The 17074-nt window shown below is 35.5% G+C and overlaps 1 protein-coding gene across 2 annotated transcripts in view; it reads right to left on the reverse strand.

Annotated features, from left to right (window-relative positions):
* The window catches only part of kay (transcription factor kayak), a 63600-nt gene that overhangs the window by 36780 nt on the left and 9746 nt on the right, over positions 1-17074 (reverse strand). The window contains exon 1 of one of the 2 annotated variants that reach the window (XM_085948384.1): positions 11777-12227. The exons of the other annotated variant lie outside the window; for it this stretch is intronic. Within the exon in view, the coding sequence (XP_085804510.1) occupies positions 11777-11875 (99 nt within the window). The 5' untranslated portion in view covers positions 11876-12227. Of the gene's footprint in view, positions 1-11776; positions 12228-17074 lie in introns of those variants that run through there. 2 annotated transcript variants of the gene reach the window in all.

The raw sequence follows: 17074 nt of genomic DNA on the forward strand, positions 1-17074 counted from the left end.
TATTCGGGAGTAAAAATGATAATAGAGATAAATGAGATAATAATGACAATAAAACCGCTAAATCCATTGACATAATACTACTATTCTCCCTTCTTCATTATTTCACTTTTTAATTTGTAGCGATTCAATTATAAAAATATATACTTCCCAATACATTTATCGATTTCGTGACAAAAAGTATTTTTAATTAAACAAACGATGTCAAAAAATATGTTTAATTACATATAATAAATTGAAAATAATATTACCAGTCCGTTCATGCAAATCAATTAGCTGAAGTACGGTGCAAACAGTACTACCATATTTGAAAAATTGAACGAATATATACCTTACTGTCATTACAATACGGACCATATTTATAAATCACCATTTGTGCGTTGAGCCCTCCTAGGAACGGAGAAATCATCGCTGCCTGCGTAAAAATGTTCGGCCATTTCTGTCAAATTGTTCTGTCATTGAATTGCATCGAATAATATCGTTTGTCAATATCTAAAAATGGCATTTTATCAATAATAAATAATACTTACACATGAAAAGTTATCCCATCTTTCTTGGAGTGTTTAGTAGAATTTTTTTTACAATTTTTAACTAGGCACATTGGCATTTTGTAACACAATAATAACGGCGGTGTCGAAATGTAACGGACGCGAACGGCAATTAGTTCGATATTTTGTATGGGCAGACCCAGTGGTGTCGCCAGACCGCTTGCAAGCGGAATGTTCATTTGAGCGAAGGATACCGATATTAAAATATGAATTTCGCCATCCGGCAGACCCGACACAAAGTGAGTGTCATTTTAATTTCCACATGATTCGTCCATATAAATGTCATTGCACAGAGTGCATTCACCCTCACTTGAACTTTGAATAGTGGTTTTTGAATTCAATTCCAATCTTCATGTCGAAGAAGCAAGAAGACGTGTTATTCACTAAATACTTCTCCCCCCCCCCCCCCCCACACGCCGCGCTGTTTAATCAAACGTAATTTATATTACACATTACTTACTTATCTTGTATTTTCTACTGTGTCAGATCACCAAAATATTCATCCTAAAATAACCTTGCGCCCACCAACAACATCCCACCCCTATTTGGGCGGTTTGTTTATGCCTACCTAAAGATTCAATATGCATCACTGTTTGAAAATAGACTTATCAAAGTATTTACCAAGTCATCTGACTTAATCTACATACAATAACGGTTATCTGTGTATGACTCATTTCAGTGCAAAGCGAATAATCTTTTTAAATTGGCAACATCAATTTTGATGCATGAGTAAAATGATAGTATGGTAAATTACATGTATATTAACCAATCAGGCCAATATAAACTTCATTAGTAAATATACAACTGGATGGTTCCAGGAATTAATAAAAAAAAGCATACTAGTAACACAGCACAATATCATTATTTTTGAAACTAGATAAACCTACAAAAACATTTATGGCAATGACAAAATTAATTAATTGCCAATGCTAAAAAAATGAATTGAAAGACTAAAATAAATTCAATTACCTATATAGGTAGTAAATTAATATTATAAGTAGGTACCCAGCTAAAAACCTGTGATACGTTCGCCGTAGTAAATCGAGGAATTCGCATAGAATGCAAACGAGGATAAACTGCGCCGGAAAATATGCAAGCACTGCAAAAAAGAATGCATTCTGGAACAGTAATATTTTTATATGCAATTTTCCTCGTGCAACACTGCTGCGCGGGAATCAGGCAGCCAATCGAACGCAATTTAATGGAAGCTATTATTAGGTATTTATATTTGAAAGAACCACGTTTATAAACAAGAATATAATTTATTCAATATAACTGAAGCATTTTATACAATTTGTTTGTCTCATAAAAAAAGAGAAAAATATGACTAAATAAATTGAATAATTATTGGGAACAGCGGCGGCGACTAGCGGCATTTGTTCGAAGCACTTATCGAATGACGCCATTTTTACTAGCACGGCGATGACGTCATAACTGACGTCATCGGATTCTTGGAATTTTCTCGCAGCCGCGCGCGTAAATAATAAACGGTCGGCTGCGCGCGCATAATAAATAATGTAGTTTTTTTTCATTAGCGTAGTGGCAGACTTTCTATCGGATCTTCCTATGAAAACAATGTGCGTCATCGACGGGCCGCACGCTTCTTGCAAATTACTTCGAAATGTGCGCTATTGGACTATGGTTTCGGCGCTAAAACACAGATTAGAACATATTATTATTATACCTATCGATTTCATAAGAATGCGCGTATTTACGTTGTATCCAAATCAACAACGGTAATTCGACTTGAACAATAAAAAGCAAAACCTTCTTGACATTCTGACGTCTACGCCAACTCAACGTTGGTAGATAGATACCAGAGGAATAGGTAGGGTAAAATACCTTAACCACCTAGCACGTGGAGTCGTGTTTCCGGAAATTTATACGCACGCAATTGGTCGTATCACAGTTCTCCGTGAGCTTTCGTATCAGAAATAGATGGCCTTGCAGTATTGCGATCAAATTCATGTCTTAATAAAATATCATAGAAAAAAGTAAAACCACCAGAATACACAAAGGCAAGAAAAACAGGTGGGTAAAAAAAATTGTAAGTATATAAAATTCTGGTAGGTGCTCGTAAGTATCAAGTCGTATTTTTATCAATAATCAAATGAATGTTCTAACTGTCTGCGATGCTCCACGAATCATTTTTTCATCTCAGCGCTATAAGGCCACCTCCTTCCGATAAGACAGCTCACGGTGAACTGTGATACGGCGAAATACTATCTGCCGGGTCTCCACTGATTTAAAAACGAGAGTGTTAAAAGAATAAGTTGATGATGAACAATCAGGTAAATTAGCAATACCACAGTTAGTAGGTAACCAACGCAAGCAAGTGCGTCTACAGAACGCTTCCATTTTTCGTTATTTATTCTGATAACAAAGGTAATATTGATTTTTGTATAATAATTACCAACTTAACAATACTAAAACTCTAGTGTAGGTAAGTTTAACCTCTCTGCTAATGACCATTGACGAGAGTATCACATGTGAATACCATTAATAATGTACGACCCCATCATTGTTTGGAAGGGATAAGGTAGGTACTCTCAGAAAAGTCGATTACGTTTAAAAATAATCGAAAGACAATTAATGTCCAACGATAACAAAAACATATAATTTGGTTCCATATAATAAAATTCATAATAATTGATCCTCAGAACAGATTATTTCTGTGTTCCCTGAATGGGTCAAAGAAAGTTCCACGGCAGCGAATTCAATATGATTCGTTGATTACCTAGACACCGCCCCCGCGCACGGGATCTTTTGATAACGAAGCAGCCGTCAATAATAATGGTTCAAGTGGTGCATCCGGCTAATTGACCCCCCGACCAGACCAGAGGGAGCAATTAATAGTGGTCACTTGACTTCAATTACAGCTTTGTTACAGAAGAAATGCGTTCCAAGACAGTCCCACGCCGAGGCGATTCGACATGCTGGGGTTTTTCACAGCGGCCGGCGCAGACGTGTTCTTGCATCGTGGTAATTGAATGAAATCAGATCAGAAGCTAAACCGAGCATCGATTTCAATCGGTGTGATTGAAAAATCAAACCAGGGAACACAAAAATAATGCGCAGTTCGGTAATTTATATGGAATAGTGTATCCCTCATATTCTGGCCTCGGGGTGAGATTGTTATAAAATTCAAATCTCTAATATGGAGAAATACGGGATAGTTTTAAATCACATCTTACAGAATATCTATGTTATTTTCAATAAATTACGAATGCATCATAATTATTCGTAATGATTTAAAGTTTGTCGCGTATGCGAAACGCGCATTCAATATTGATGGCATTTGAAGACACTCGGTGCGCTTTGTGTTTCTTGCGATTTATTCATAAAATAATACACCGAATTCGGCTTCAAAGCCTTGGTCCATGGCGACTGGCTCTCACTTTGCTATCATAATTCTTTGTTCTGTGGCATCAACGTACTAGAGTCTGTCTTCTATAAACTGGCGTGCGGTTTTCCCCCGCATTACATTCAGCACTGCATTCCCTCTCGTTCCCTCCCATTGAAAACTTGCAACAGTCGAACGCGATGGCAGAATGCTTACCGTGTGACGTGTACGCCAGCTTATAGAATACAGACTCTAGGTACATCGCTATTTTCCAGCACTCCAGTAATGCATGCCTTTATATTCCAAGTTTCATGATTTATATACTTACTACATTTTACTTAATAATTTATAAAACTGACCGAGTGGATAGGTATAACATTTGTGTTAAAAATGTTGTAATGTTTGCGATTTTATAAAACATAACAATTAGTCTCGAATTACTTATTATTAACCAATCTGCATTATCTACAACTTTTTTGTGCAGAGCTGACAAAGGATAATCAAGAATGCAGATTGTAGGCAGTATGTACATAGGAACATTATCTTTTTGTGTGTGTGCGTTTTTTTGCATGGATTTCGTGTTTTCAATTTGTTTAAACAGGTGAATACTGCAAAAGATATGTGTAACACAAATATAGCTAACGAGAAAAAAATATGACGCAATGCATTTAGATAGAATATATAGACATGGAAGACAGTATAAATAAAATTATTTTTAAATTCATTAACGAAGTGATCAACATAATATGTCTGGCTGGGGGTCAAAGGACGAGTTAAAAGAACTGTAGAAGGCACGAAGAAACCAGTGGACCAATTTAAGTAGGATATTATAATTCTCCTCTGACATGCTGAAATAATAACGGAACCATGACATTGGCAGACTTATAAAATATTCGTTAGTTTACTATTACTATAATTAATACTACCCACATATCTTTCTTGGTAAGGCTTTGGCAACCACATCTTCAGATAATGAAGCCTTGGAGAAGAACCCTGGAAATGCGGTGAATCAGAAAAGATAAATAAACAGATAACGCCGGTGCGGTCAACTATTTACTTGTTTAATTCTTGATTAAATTTGCTTGTAGGAAGCTTGTAGGTATCAAGGTACAGCACGATATGGTATATGCGTGGAGAGATTCAGAACGCCGATCATATTGTTCAGACCTGTGTCGTGTATGCCTTCCCAGGGACTGACTGCCTTCCACCAAACTGATGAAAACGTGCTGACTGCTGGCATTGATTGAGGATCTCCATGTTGTCGCCTACATCCTGTTGCCATACGGGATAATGAATTTTGGACGGTAAATTAATAATAAATGCGTAAATTAAACTTTCACGTCTTCATTATTGGAGACGTAGAGAATATAAAAACCGTGTTGCTGTAGGAAATATGTGCCCTCAAAGAAATGTATAACCCTAGCTAGAAAGTATTAGAAACAGAGTGCCCTACTTACTAATGGTAAAAAAATATACTTACGAGATTATCGAAAATTTTGTTTTCTCCCCGAGAAGCAACCATACAGATTTTACAAAGGACAGAAGACACGGGCTATTTAGATAATTTGGTGAATCAAATATGTAATAGAAATGAAAGGTTTCATTCCAGAAAAGGGCAGGAACAAGCGAATAATGCAATAGTATTCATTAATATAAGTATCTACACAATTTACAAAAAAAAATATGTTGTATATATTATAGTACGTACTAATTAGGACATAGGTATATTCACTATAATATACAATCATGGTATACAATGTACACGACTAGCAAGCCTTTTTTGAGAGTTCCTGCGTGGTTTGAACCGAAGACAGAATGGAGAAAACATGAATAGGTCGCGAAAACATGGCAATAGACACAAGACAACTTAACCGCCCACATCAGTAGGCGCACGTGTGCAATAGATATAAGCCACACTTCGAATACTTACCTGCCTTTTATAAGTATTGTACAAATGGAATAGTATTTATAATAAAAAGCTTTCAATACATAAGTCAAATCTCACAATCTGCTGATTATACTGAAAACGTATATGGTATAAACACACAATGGAATGTTTTCAAATTGTGATAGGTAATTGAATTTATCGGTATAAAATTTAGTTTGACGTTTTATCACCTACATAATATAGCTAATGGAAAAAATCTATCAATATTCATTACAAAGTTTCTATTCAATTGTTTTCTGTGAATTCAATTCATATGTGCAAAAAGAAATCGCCATGGTAATAATTATTGTAAACTGCCAAAGCCAAATACGAGAATCCTAATTATTATTTGCCATGTTAAATTTCATTTAAGCCAATACAACTGACGAATATGAATTTATGTATTACTTATCCATATAAAAAAAACAACACGACCTATGTGTAATTAATAATTATTAAATCAATAGAAACCTGAAATTTTTCTGTTAGAACATACTCAGTTCAAATAGGTACTTATTATTAGCTTATTACAATATAAAAACTGAATACATATAAATTGAATTGTTCCCAAAACACGTAATTTTATTCATCAACGTGAACAGTGAGAAAAAATAAATAATATTGATTTTTGACCCCATTGTCCGATAAAAAATACAATACGTTGTTTAGCAAATCAATCGAACACCAAAGTGTCAGTCTCCAATGCTAACCTTTGATCTTTTTAACGATATCCAGGTGTATTTATTTTTATGTCAATGACACGTGGACGTTTTTGTTTTTGTCCGATTAATTTGTGACACCGTGTGGTAATCGGCGAACCATGACAAAACGTCATATCTAGAGGAAGGGAACGATGCAACTTTTTCGATTTGAATAACCCACCATGAGTAGGATCATTAAATATTTACTACCCGATGGCCAATTCCAAGAAACGCCTCCACCCCCATCTGTCTGACACAGGCTCCTTCCACTGCCGTACCGTAGCACCAGGGATGGTGTAGGTATCTCCTTCAATGCAGTCCAACCACCGCAGTTTAGACTTCCTGGTCCTCATTTTTCTTTCCAGTTTTTTGATGACGGGCGTGTTTGGTGTCGAGAAGCCCTTACGTATGAGACGACAGAAGGATCAATGTACATCGCGTTAAGTTTTTTTTAAATTAATTTCTCATATTATCAAGCATGTGGAGAAAAAACGAATGTACCACAAAGAAATTACCGCCTTGACAAAGTGCTGATCGATGAAAATGCCATCAATGCTTTTCTGTCATTTGTGAAACGGTCTGATGGTTTCGACTGATATTCCTTCGTATAAATTACCGGACACGCAATGCGCTACCTTCTGCTCAACATCGGTAGAGAAATAATATATATCACCGACAACACTGGTCGTTAATAAACACAAAATGTCGTTATATGAAAATATAGGTGTCACTATTTGACACAATAGGCAATTTTGAACTGGTTATTAATAACAGGCAACACGAAATGTAAGACCATTGTCAGCAAACTTAAACACGAATAGATAGATAGATAGAAAACAATCGTATTTTATTAACTCCTGTCTCTAACCTTGCACATTTTATTGCAATTCTTTCACTTAGTAGTTAGCTGAATAGGTACAAGGATGGAGAAACGTATTTTGTATTAGGTACAACCGGTAATGGGACAGTTAAGAAATATATTATTATGATGAATAATTCTTTAAATTCCGCTTCGCTATAAATAGATGAATTGACGTACAATCAATATTAAAATGAGACATTGGCACCGCCTGAAGTGGAAAATAGACAGGATTTTTAAAGCTTACAATATAATATTATTATACATATCTAGCTATACCTATAAGCGTGGTTGTAAAACAATTAAGTTGTGATTATATTATGCTGCACGTCGCGTACTATCACGTGACGTCACAGTAAGCTGCCACTACGGGAATCAAGTGTGCAATGTCGTTTTTCTTGGTGTTTAAAATGTTATCAGACTGATACTCCCATCCCGTAGCACATTTTGAACCTTTAAATTAAATGAACAACAAAATCTTATGAAATCACCAGAACAACAGTGAGGTCACCTCACGTTGTACCGCACTGGATAGACACCTGCATTACTCAATGAACTTTTTTTATCATTTTCTACATTTTTATCATTTACTACAAAATAGCATGTTTTTTGTTTTTAGCGGTTGGTACCATGTATTTTCTATAAGAATGTTGTCTATTATCTATAGTCTGCAGGTTGGGATAAATTCAAAATATTATCTATGGATGTAATATCGCAAGTAATTTTAACGAACGCACACGTAGAAACTGTTAAAATTATGAATAATGAATAATAATTCAAAATACTAATACATCAGAATTGGCACTCTCCATCGTAGAATTTACAGAAAACAGTGAACGTTCAAAATATTCTGCAAAATGACGAAACCATAGACTAAATTCGTCGCCGTGATAGCGTGACAGTACGCGACGTGCATCTCAATAAAATCACAACTTTAGAGTCACGCATATGGATGGATTTTAAAGGAATTAAAAAGAATAGTCTTAAATCCTCAGATTAAAGAATTATTCATAATTAAATGATAACAATTTAAGTACCTAGGCATTATTAAATTTGAAATATAAAAACTACATACATTTTATTATTATTATTCCACACAAGCGATCTTTGCGCTTTTTACGGGGAAAGTGTTGATAAAAAAAAACACCTACATGTTTCATAATTTGATAAATAATCGTCATGTCGGAAACAAAGTCGAAAACATTGATAATGAATGATAAACATTGCACAAAACTTTCAATTTAGTTCGTTGGTCTGAATTAATATAAACAAGACATAATAATATTTCACATACTATTGTCTGTTGTATACTAGTATGTCTGTTGTATACTATTATACAGTATGTCTGTTGTCTACTGGAAGTTGCTTTATTCATCGTTGTCAATCTTCTATCTCTATCACGATGATAGGAATCTTATGAATCGGCGACCCCCGTGGTCCAATGTGTAAGACACTAGCTTCTTACAGGGGGGCGTTCGGTCCTGGTGACGGTACAATCAATATTTTTGTGCCGCCGTACTAATTTCTGCTGTGCTGTACTACATGCAAATATTAAAAAAAAATCTCATTTATCCGTCGATTGTGTGTATCGTGGATTGAATATAATATTGTATTTTACGCCAATTCGCTCGACCGATCAGCGAACGTGCTGGTCTTCGGTTGTGTAATTTCAATTACCCCAACATCCTGAAGCGGGTCTTTGGCGCCCCCCCCCCCCTACCTATCGCTAAGGTTAAAAGCAGTGTGACGCTCTACAGTAGAGTTTCCTAAATAGTATTCGAGATAAGATTAAGGGAATTTAGTGCAATTTTAGTGTGTATTGTATCTTTGGAATTATGGAATTGTCGAGCATATTTTAAAATGTTTATACTCTAGAAGTAAAATAGCGCTGTCAAATAGGCGGCTTTTTTCTCACTATTAGAGTAAATTTTCGATAAGTATGTGTAAATCTCACTTATCTGGTCAATCCGCCACACCTGCCCCCCAGGCTAGAGCCTTTTCAGACACCCCCTTGTGGGGGCCATGGGGTAATTTCCCTTCGTGGCTTTCCTAATGTTCCATATTGTGTAGTCAGGAGTGTGTGTTGGTAGGTACATACCTGTGACATTTCTTTTGATTCGATAGAAAATGAAATATACCATTATAATAGGTACGTACCTATACTTAATTTTCATATATGTACATACATATTATGCATATATTATCTTATCCCTTGATTCAAAAACCATTTTCACTATTTTAACAAACACAAAAAACCACGCAGTAAAATCCAAAATATAATGATGCGCAGTTCCACCTCGGGGCGGAAAATGTGATTTACATCTTAATAAGATAATTATTGATCAATGATTGACAGAATAGCCATAGGCAACAACAGTTATGCAGCGAATAACCGGTATTGCAAAATTTAAAATGGTAAAAATAAAAACAGACGACAGCGCAGTGACTGCGAGTCACGAATTGTATTTTGGGGTCGAGATACGCATTGTGTATTCCCAACTATATCGGACTGTAATCCAATACGCATTAGTTGGCATTAGTGTTACAAAAGGAGTTACCATAACATGAAGTCCATTATGCTTGTATCGATTTTAATTATTAGCCCTGTAAATATACATACAAATAAATAATACATAGAGTGGAGGTTATATTAACCAGGGGTTAACAGAAATAGGTGTACACCATTTTCCCAGATGTACCGATAGTTATATTATATAAGTTATATAAAGAAAACCAACATAAGTAATTATGTTAGTAGCAATGGCTTGCGGACTTGCGGTGTCTTTAGAGATCAGGCATGCTCTTCTAAATCATATACTTATGTATTAAAATCATAAGGCGTATTTTTAATGTACCTAACGTTTTTGTCACGCTGGATATCCCAATTTTGAAATATATTATTTCTACTGAATACTCGGTGGCCGATTTTTAAAACAGATGAATTTAGTGTTACTGTCATTGGCTCCTAACTAAGATATCCGTTCACGTTGCTGTCTTACTTACAGTAATGGTATATTTAAAAAGTGGATATGTATATACCGACTATCATATTGTTATGAATAGTTTGAAATAATTAAGACGTACGCCGCACCAACAACATAGCATCTATGGACCGTACGCCACTGATTTTTTTGACAATTAAAAACGCGACATACCAATATCATACCTTTGCTTGATCTTGATACATGATAATAGATACTATCCAATATAAAAAATCTCAATATGGTGGACACAATTTTCAGAATAGGTTAAAGAAAATCTGGGGGTGCAGCGGTTGCACTCACGTTAGTAGAATATGACAATAACGATGCATAATATACCTACATTGTATACGAACGAACAGACTTGAAAATTGACTGGTTGAGTTCGATTTTTAAGGACTTTTCTGTTCACGAAAGAAGTGTCTAGTCTCCGGCAGACTAATATATTTATATTTTCCACATTCTTCGTCCGTTCAATACACCAATGGCAGGCATTACAAATTACACGTTCAATCTGTATCACGATCTTGAATTAAACCGCCTCGATCGCCATCCATATTCAAAGTCCCTCTCATGCGTTTTCGAGAACGCACTGAAAAATTTGAAATACAAAAATACTCATTATAAAAACCGGATTCATCGGCGACACCACCGCGATTGAAAATATTTGAATAAGAGATAGGATACAGTACGCAAACAAACCTCATTTTACTCCCAACGAGAAAAATAAAAATCTAATAAAACGATTATAAGACAATTAATCAAAAGTGCTGTCACAGATAAGAATTATAAAATATAAGAATAGAACCGGTGTTATGTTGTGTGTAAGTAATCACAATCACTGAAATTATTGTGCAATCGCAATTAGTAATCTAAAATCAATAAATGAAGTAGCTACGGGACTATGAAAAAAAATGACGTACCTCTAGGTACCTAGTTATTTGCTACTACATTTTTTCAGTACAGTAGGTACCTACTACATCTCTCACTCTGATCAATGGGGATATTAAACTACAACACTTGCTGCCAATAATAGATTTTTCCAATTCATTCATGATTATTGATTACCCATGATGTATTTTAGGTTAGCATATAGTTAATTGGCCATCATTATATCATAATCAATTGACGATCATTTAAAAAAACTACATATTTTTAACTGTAAACCGATAATAGATACTGCAAAGTTTATATTCCATAAACATAAAGTATAAAACTATACGTTTTTAAATTATCAATTTCCACTTATGATACATTGATCAAAGGCCACAGAATGATAATTATATTATTATACTCTAGGTAAAAATATAGTTAGTGCCTTCGTAGCAGGAATACGTATTATAATATGTGTGACATAGTATTATAAATAGCTGATTATCATGAAAATCATTTTGATTAATGATCGATTCAATTTACTCACCAGTTTCTTGTCTTCTGCCTTCCAGTCGAACATGGTGGCAAACATAAGATTATCCTCCAGATCCACCGAGAACTGGGTAAAAGGTACTAACTGCGACATCAATTCCACAATGTTAATCAAGTCCTGTGGAACTACCCCAATGTCACACTAATAGTGCGACAAAAAACGCACACTAAATAAGCAATCAAGTCACTTTGTCACAAAAAAATAGATTATAATTATTGTCAAATGTCAAACTGAGTCCACGAACTTTGTTTACAAAACTAACACACTGATTTGACAGATGCTATTGATAAACACACTAAGATAAAAGAATCAAAGATCGATTCAATTATTATTGTATATTGTCAGAGTTGTGATTCTGAATCATTGCGTTATCAAAAGATGAGTCACTAGCGGAGTAAATGCAGATGTTTCCGTGATAGGAAGTTGAACAACTCGCGATAGTGGCTTCGAACGCGTTGGTGCGAATGCTTTTATCAACTGGCCGCGAATCCGAAAATCAGCCGAGTTTTACTCACGGCAAGGTCGCCCAGAGGGGCCACGCGAGAGGGGAGGCGTGGGGGGTTTTGAATAAGTTTTGCTGAGGTCGGTCCGGAGTTTGGGGGGCCAGACGCGGAGGGCGCCGCCGTGGAAGTTTCGCAGCGAGCGGGGGCCCCCGCGATAGTGCGATACCCCCCTTCCTACGTCGGGCTAGGCTAGAACGATTGATCAACTTTGCCGGCTCCATGCTGTACGTGGGCAGCCAGGAATTGGCAGCTATTTCTTCCAAAAAACATATTACAAATTATGTCAAGATACAACAAAAAATGCAATATGATAAACCTTTTGTAACTTGATTCAAGTGGCAGAATGACAATGGTTAATAAATATGCATAATATTACACAATTATCTGTTATATAACAAACGATTGACATCAACCAAACTAGGGTGGAGTTAGGAAGCCTCGTCCCCTAATATGTAATAAATTAGTGGCCTTATAAATTAGTAAACCAACATGGAGAATTCCTGATACCCGCAAATTAATAATCACGTATGTATATGCCAGTGGCGAGGGGTGGTGGTGGGCTGTGAAGAATCGACACATTTGAATAGTGCACAGTTCAGTCCTACTTACTTGTTTTCATTAAACTAAGAATATAGATTGTAGGTGGTCTTGGTTGGTTTTTTTAAATTCAATCAAACCATACGTAAACACTGACGGACATAATCAAAATTATTGATACACAGCCAAAATAATTAATATAGTGAACCTGGTAAACCAGACCCTGAACAGTGTCACAAAAAGGGTGTTGGATCTATGCCACTTTTGGGACATTACATGTATAATAGCATTATGCAATCGACGTGGGATCAGTATAAATGACGTCAAAAATATATTTTTTCAGAAATTTTGTCTAATAGACATTTTTTGGGGGATGTTCCAAGCCATGAATGTTCAATGAAGAATGCTTTCTTAAATAATGTCGTGTATTAATTAATAATCTTCAGTGTTGAATAAAAAAAATCGTAATTCGCAAAAAATCTTTTCTTGAAGTTGTTATAACTATTTGAATATGAAATATTACACCATTTAAACGTTTCAAATAATGGAATTCAATTATGGTGAGATAGCATAAATTGACGCAATCGATTCGCCAGAAGATGTACAAGTGGGCCTCGAAACAATTCAAACCAGTCCAATAAATAATATTAAATTATACCATTATCATAGAAAAATATATTTAATTTCTCACAAATTGAGTTGGAATTGGTGGTTTTTATTTTATTGTTATCGTGGGGTCTCAAAATTGTGCCTGCAAAAACAGTGCCTCTGTCCTCCAAGTCCCCAACTCACCACTGGGCACTAATGATGGTTCATTGTATAAAATAAACAACTGTATTGTATTTGCAACACATATAAGACCTTTTTAGCTTGATGTGGTCTTGGTAAATTAATCCAATTAATTACTTTAAATTATTTAAATAATAACGGTTTATGTATAAAACCTTCCTGCAATTTGCTTTGACTTCATTAGTCAACATAATAAATGTCACAAATTAAAACCTACATCAACTTCTTCACAAGTCAAAATTAAAGTCATCGTAATAGATATTTGGGTTGTTATGCTACTTTTCACCGCATGTATTTCATCCTTATTTCTTCGGCGTTTCAGTCTCATTGCAAAGGAAATTCTCAAGAGATTATGGCAGTACCTCGAGCACCCAAGTCCCTAAACCCGCCCCTGAATGTATGCTATAAATATTATGCTCTTCGACGCGTGCATTAAATCTATGATTTTGCACTTCGTTATCTTGTATAAATAAACCAAAATGACAACGATTTATTGTAAGTATAATATTACAAGCAGCAATGTATTTACAAGATAACAGATAAGATCGTCATCTTCCAGAATAATCTAAGCTGCCTAAACTGAATACCAAGAAACTAAAAAGAAATAGCAAATGGTCCGAAACTAGGCTTCATGGGAAATTATTCGAGAAGAACGCAGCACGTAGGTATTCGATTGTTTCTTTTTAAATTCGCGTGCCACTTGTTCCAGAAACCGGCAACACCAAAAGCCACTCGCGGGCAGCGGAGCTAGCCGGAATCGGAAAAATAGCGCCACCGAAAATTCGGCCCGTGTAATTTACTATTCCGAGAAAAAAAAATCCAGCGACAACAACTGCGGCAGAATCTAGAAATTGTTTTCGGAACTGGCAACAAAAAAAAAACGAACTTCCGAGAACGACGTCGGAAGGAAGCCAAATTGCGTAATAATAATTTTATCGACCGCATGCGATTTGCGGATGTTTATATTTTAGTTAAGAATTTTAGATGTAATTAATGTTTTTGACTCGCCATTTTAGATATGATTATAGTATCAGGAATTTATGCTATGTGGGTCCTGTCTTCTCTGGATCCAGATTTTTTTATATATTTTGGCATAAGCCAGTCTTTAATAATTTATTCGATATGTTTTTAAACGCCTACACATACCGCAGGTTTTTCCCATGACAGGTCATGTTATGTCTCGAAATACATAGAGTTATATCATCGTATATTCGCATTCAGCTGTTGGTTGTTGTTCTGGAATCTGGACCATTTAGTAGGTACATGATATAACGGAAACATCTCCATTGTTTTTTTTACTCAGTAGCATTATTAATTGTTTTGTTTTTTTTGTATCTAACAAGAAAATCAAGTAAAAATAAGCGAACATAATAATGCTACTTCGGTTTATTAACTGGTCTCGCAATATCGCAAAACAAGCACAATCGGAAACCTGGACATTAACTCTACTTCTATGGATCGTGTGGGGCATGTAGCAACAATAATTTGAGCTACTAAGTGTTAAACTAACTAAAATGAAGTGAGACCTTTAATACTAAACATCTTCTTTGTTATAGCCCCGCAGCTTTGATCCTATATTTGTATTCTTATCAAGTATTAATAAGCATGCATAATGAATGGCTGAAAATGTATTTGATACAGATTTGCTTTATCGCACCATAGTTCTTATCAATCTAAACGTCTGGAATGCAATGCATCCTTATCGCTCATTGTTTAGAACTGCTCTCAAGCAGTTATTGTTTTATAGGTATCCACTCTTCTAATCAAACTAAATGTCTGAGAATACCATGCATAATATTAATGTTTGTTTTATATAGAATCAAAATAGCTTTTCAATTTAGTTTTAACGCATCGACTGTATTCAATCACTGTATCAAATCAGACTTGTCTAACATATAATTATATTATATTACCTTCTAATAAAGCCAGTTTAAAAATAAAAGGTGTTTATATGAAGTTGATCCTGCCGTTCCATAAAATCTTCTTATCGTGCCATCCCCTAACGGATGTCGACCATCATCTGGGCGATCTTATCTTTATCATCTGCTATCCTGAGCAATTCGGTGGAGCTGCACTCGTAACAAGCACGGAGGTTCTTAAGCCACTAAATGCGGCGTCGTCTGCTACCTTTCCATCTAAAGATCTATGTTGGGTAAACAGTTCAAATTCTAGTGCACATCGTGATCGTCGTCGGAGCATTAAGTTCATCTTTAATATCAGAGTGAGCACATTTTCCATAATTTCCTCCACCTCTTCTTCGTATGGTCAAATTACACACCATCCACTAATACAGTCCACTGCTTCTCGTCTTCAAATCGAAATAAATCGCTGACTAGATGGAGATATCGATGATTATTGGCTACAACTCACTACAGTATGCTTGGGGTACTTACCGAATTGGAAAACCGACACATTGCATAGGCACATAAGGAGAGAGCAGGGGCACACGCATTTGTTTTGTTGAAAGAATAAATAAATAATATTTATTAACTAGAATATTAATGACTGATTCGAAAAACTAAAGTTATTGTACATATTCAAAACAAAATTATTCTTTCACCTTAGTAAATTAAATATAAGGTAACTGGTCAAACACACTAATAAATTGATTTCGTAAATAACCATTAGTTTTGGATTTGGAAACCGTTTTTCTTCGAAACGATCAATACAATCAAAGCTAGACCACAAATTGACTAAACCAAACTAAACCTGTTCCATTTTACATAAATTAACGCAATATTACGATATTTTGTTGATAAACAGTGTAAAAATAAACGTACAGTCCGTTCCATGCAAATGACAACATAATTAGAACGTATGTATATTATTTATATAATACCGTATGTATTTATATGAATCCTCAACTGGAGGCAGAGTATAAGTTGAACTGTATTTTACGGGGATTTACTGTGCACCATTCGCCTAATCCTCGCCTTGGCATAGATCAGCGACAACCTATAATCTAAGGCGACAACATTAAAATTGTGCTTTCAATAATATAAGATGATAACTTCATCTGCCTACAAACGGATACATCAACAAAAAAAAACCATTCAACTATGCTAAATTAACTATTCTTCAATTAAAATCAATGATATCACGTGATAGTATTAATTATTTTTCAGACTATTTCATCATGTTACGCCACAGCATTGGAGCTCATGGCATGCACAAAATCTATCGCCACGTCTCGCGCCTCCCGTCGTGTGAGGGTCGGCCACAGCGATGGAATCCTTGAGGCTCTGCCATAAGGATATGGAGTGTCGCACTCTCCGGTAACACAAGGGACATGTTATGACCCAGTCACGTGAAGCATCTGACGAGTTGACGTGACCGCTCACGAACTCGATTGTTTGACTCTATTTTTGAGCTTTAAGCCGGCTCTCACATCTACTATCGCCCGTCTGTCGCACAGCCTCAAATCAAATCTTTTATGAACGTCGCTCCAATGTTGCATATGAAA

Source organism: Rhyacophila brunnea, unplaced genomic scaffold, assembly GCF_057557595.1.
Source record: "Rhyacophila brunnea isolate RB1 unplaced genomic scaffold, BYU_Rbru_1.0 scaffold_20, whole genome shotgun sequence".
In the NCBI taxonomy this organism is placed as follows: domain Eukaryota; kingdom Metazoa; phylum Arthropoda; class Insecta; order Trichoptera; family Rhyacophilidae; genus Rhyacophila; species Rhyacophila brunnea.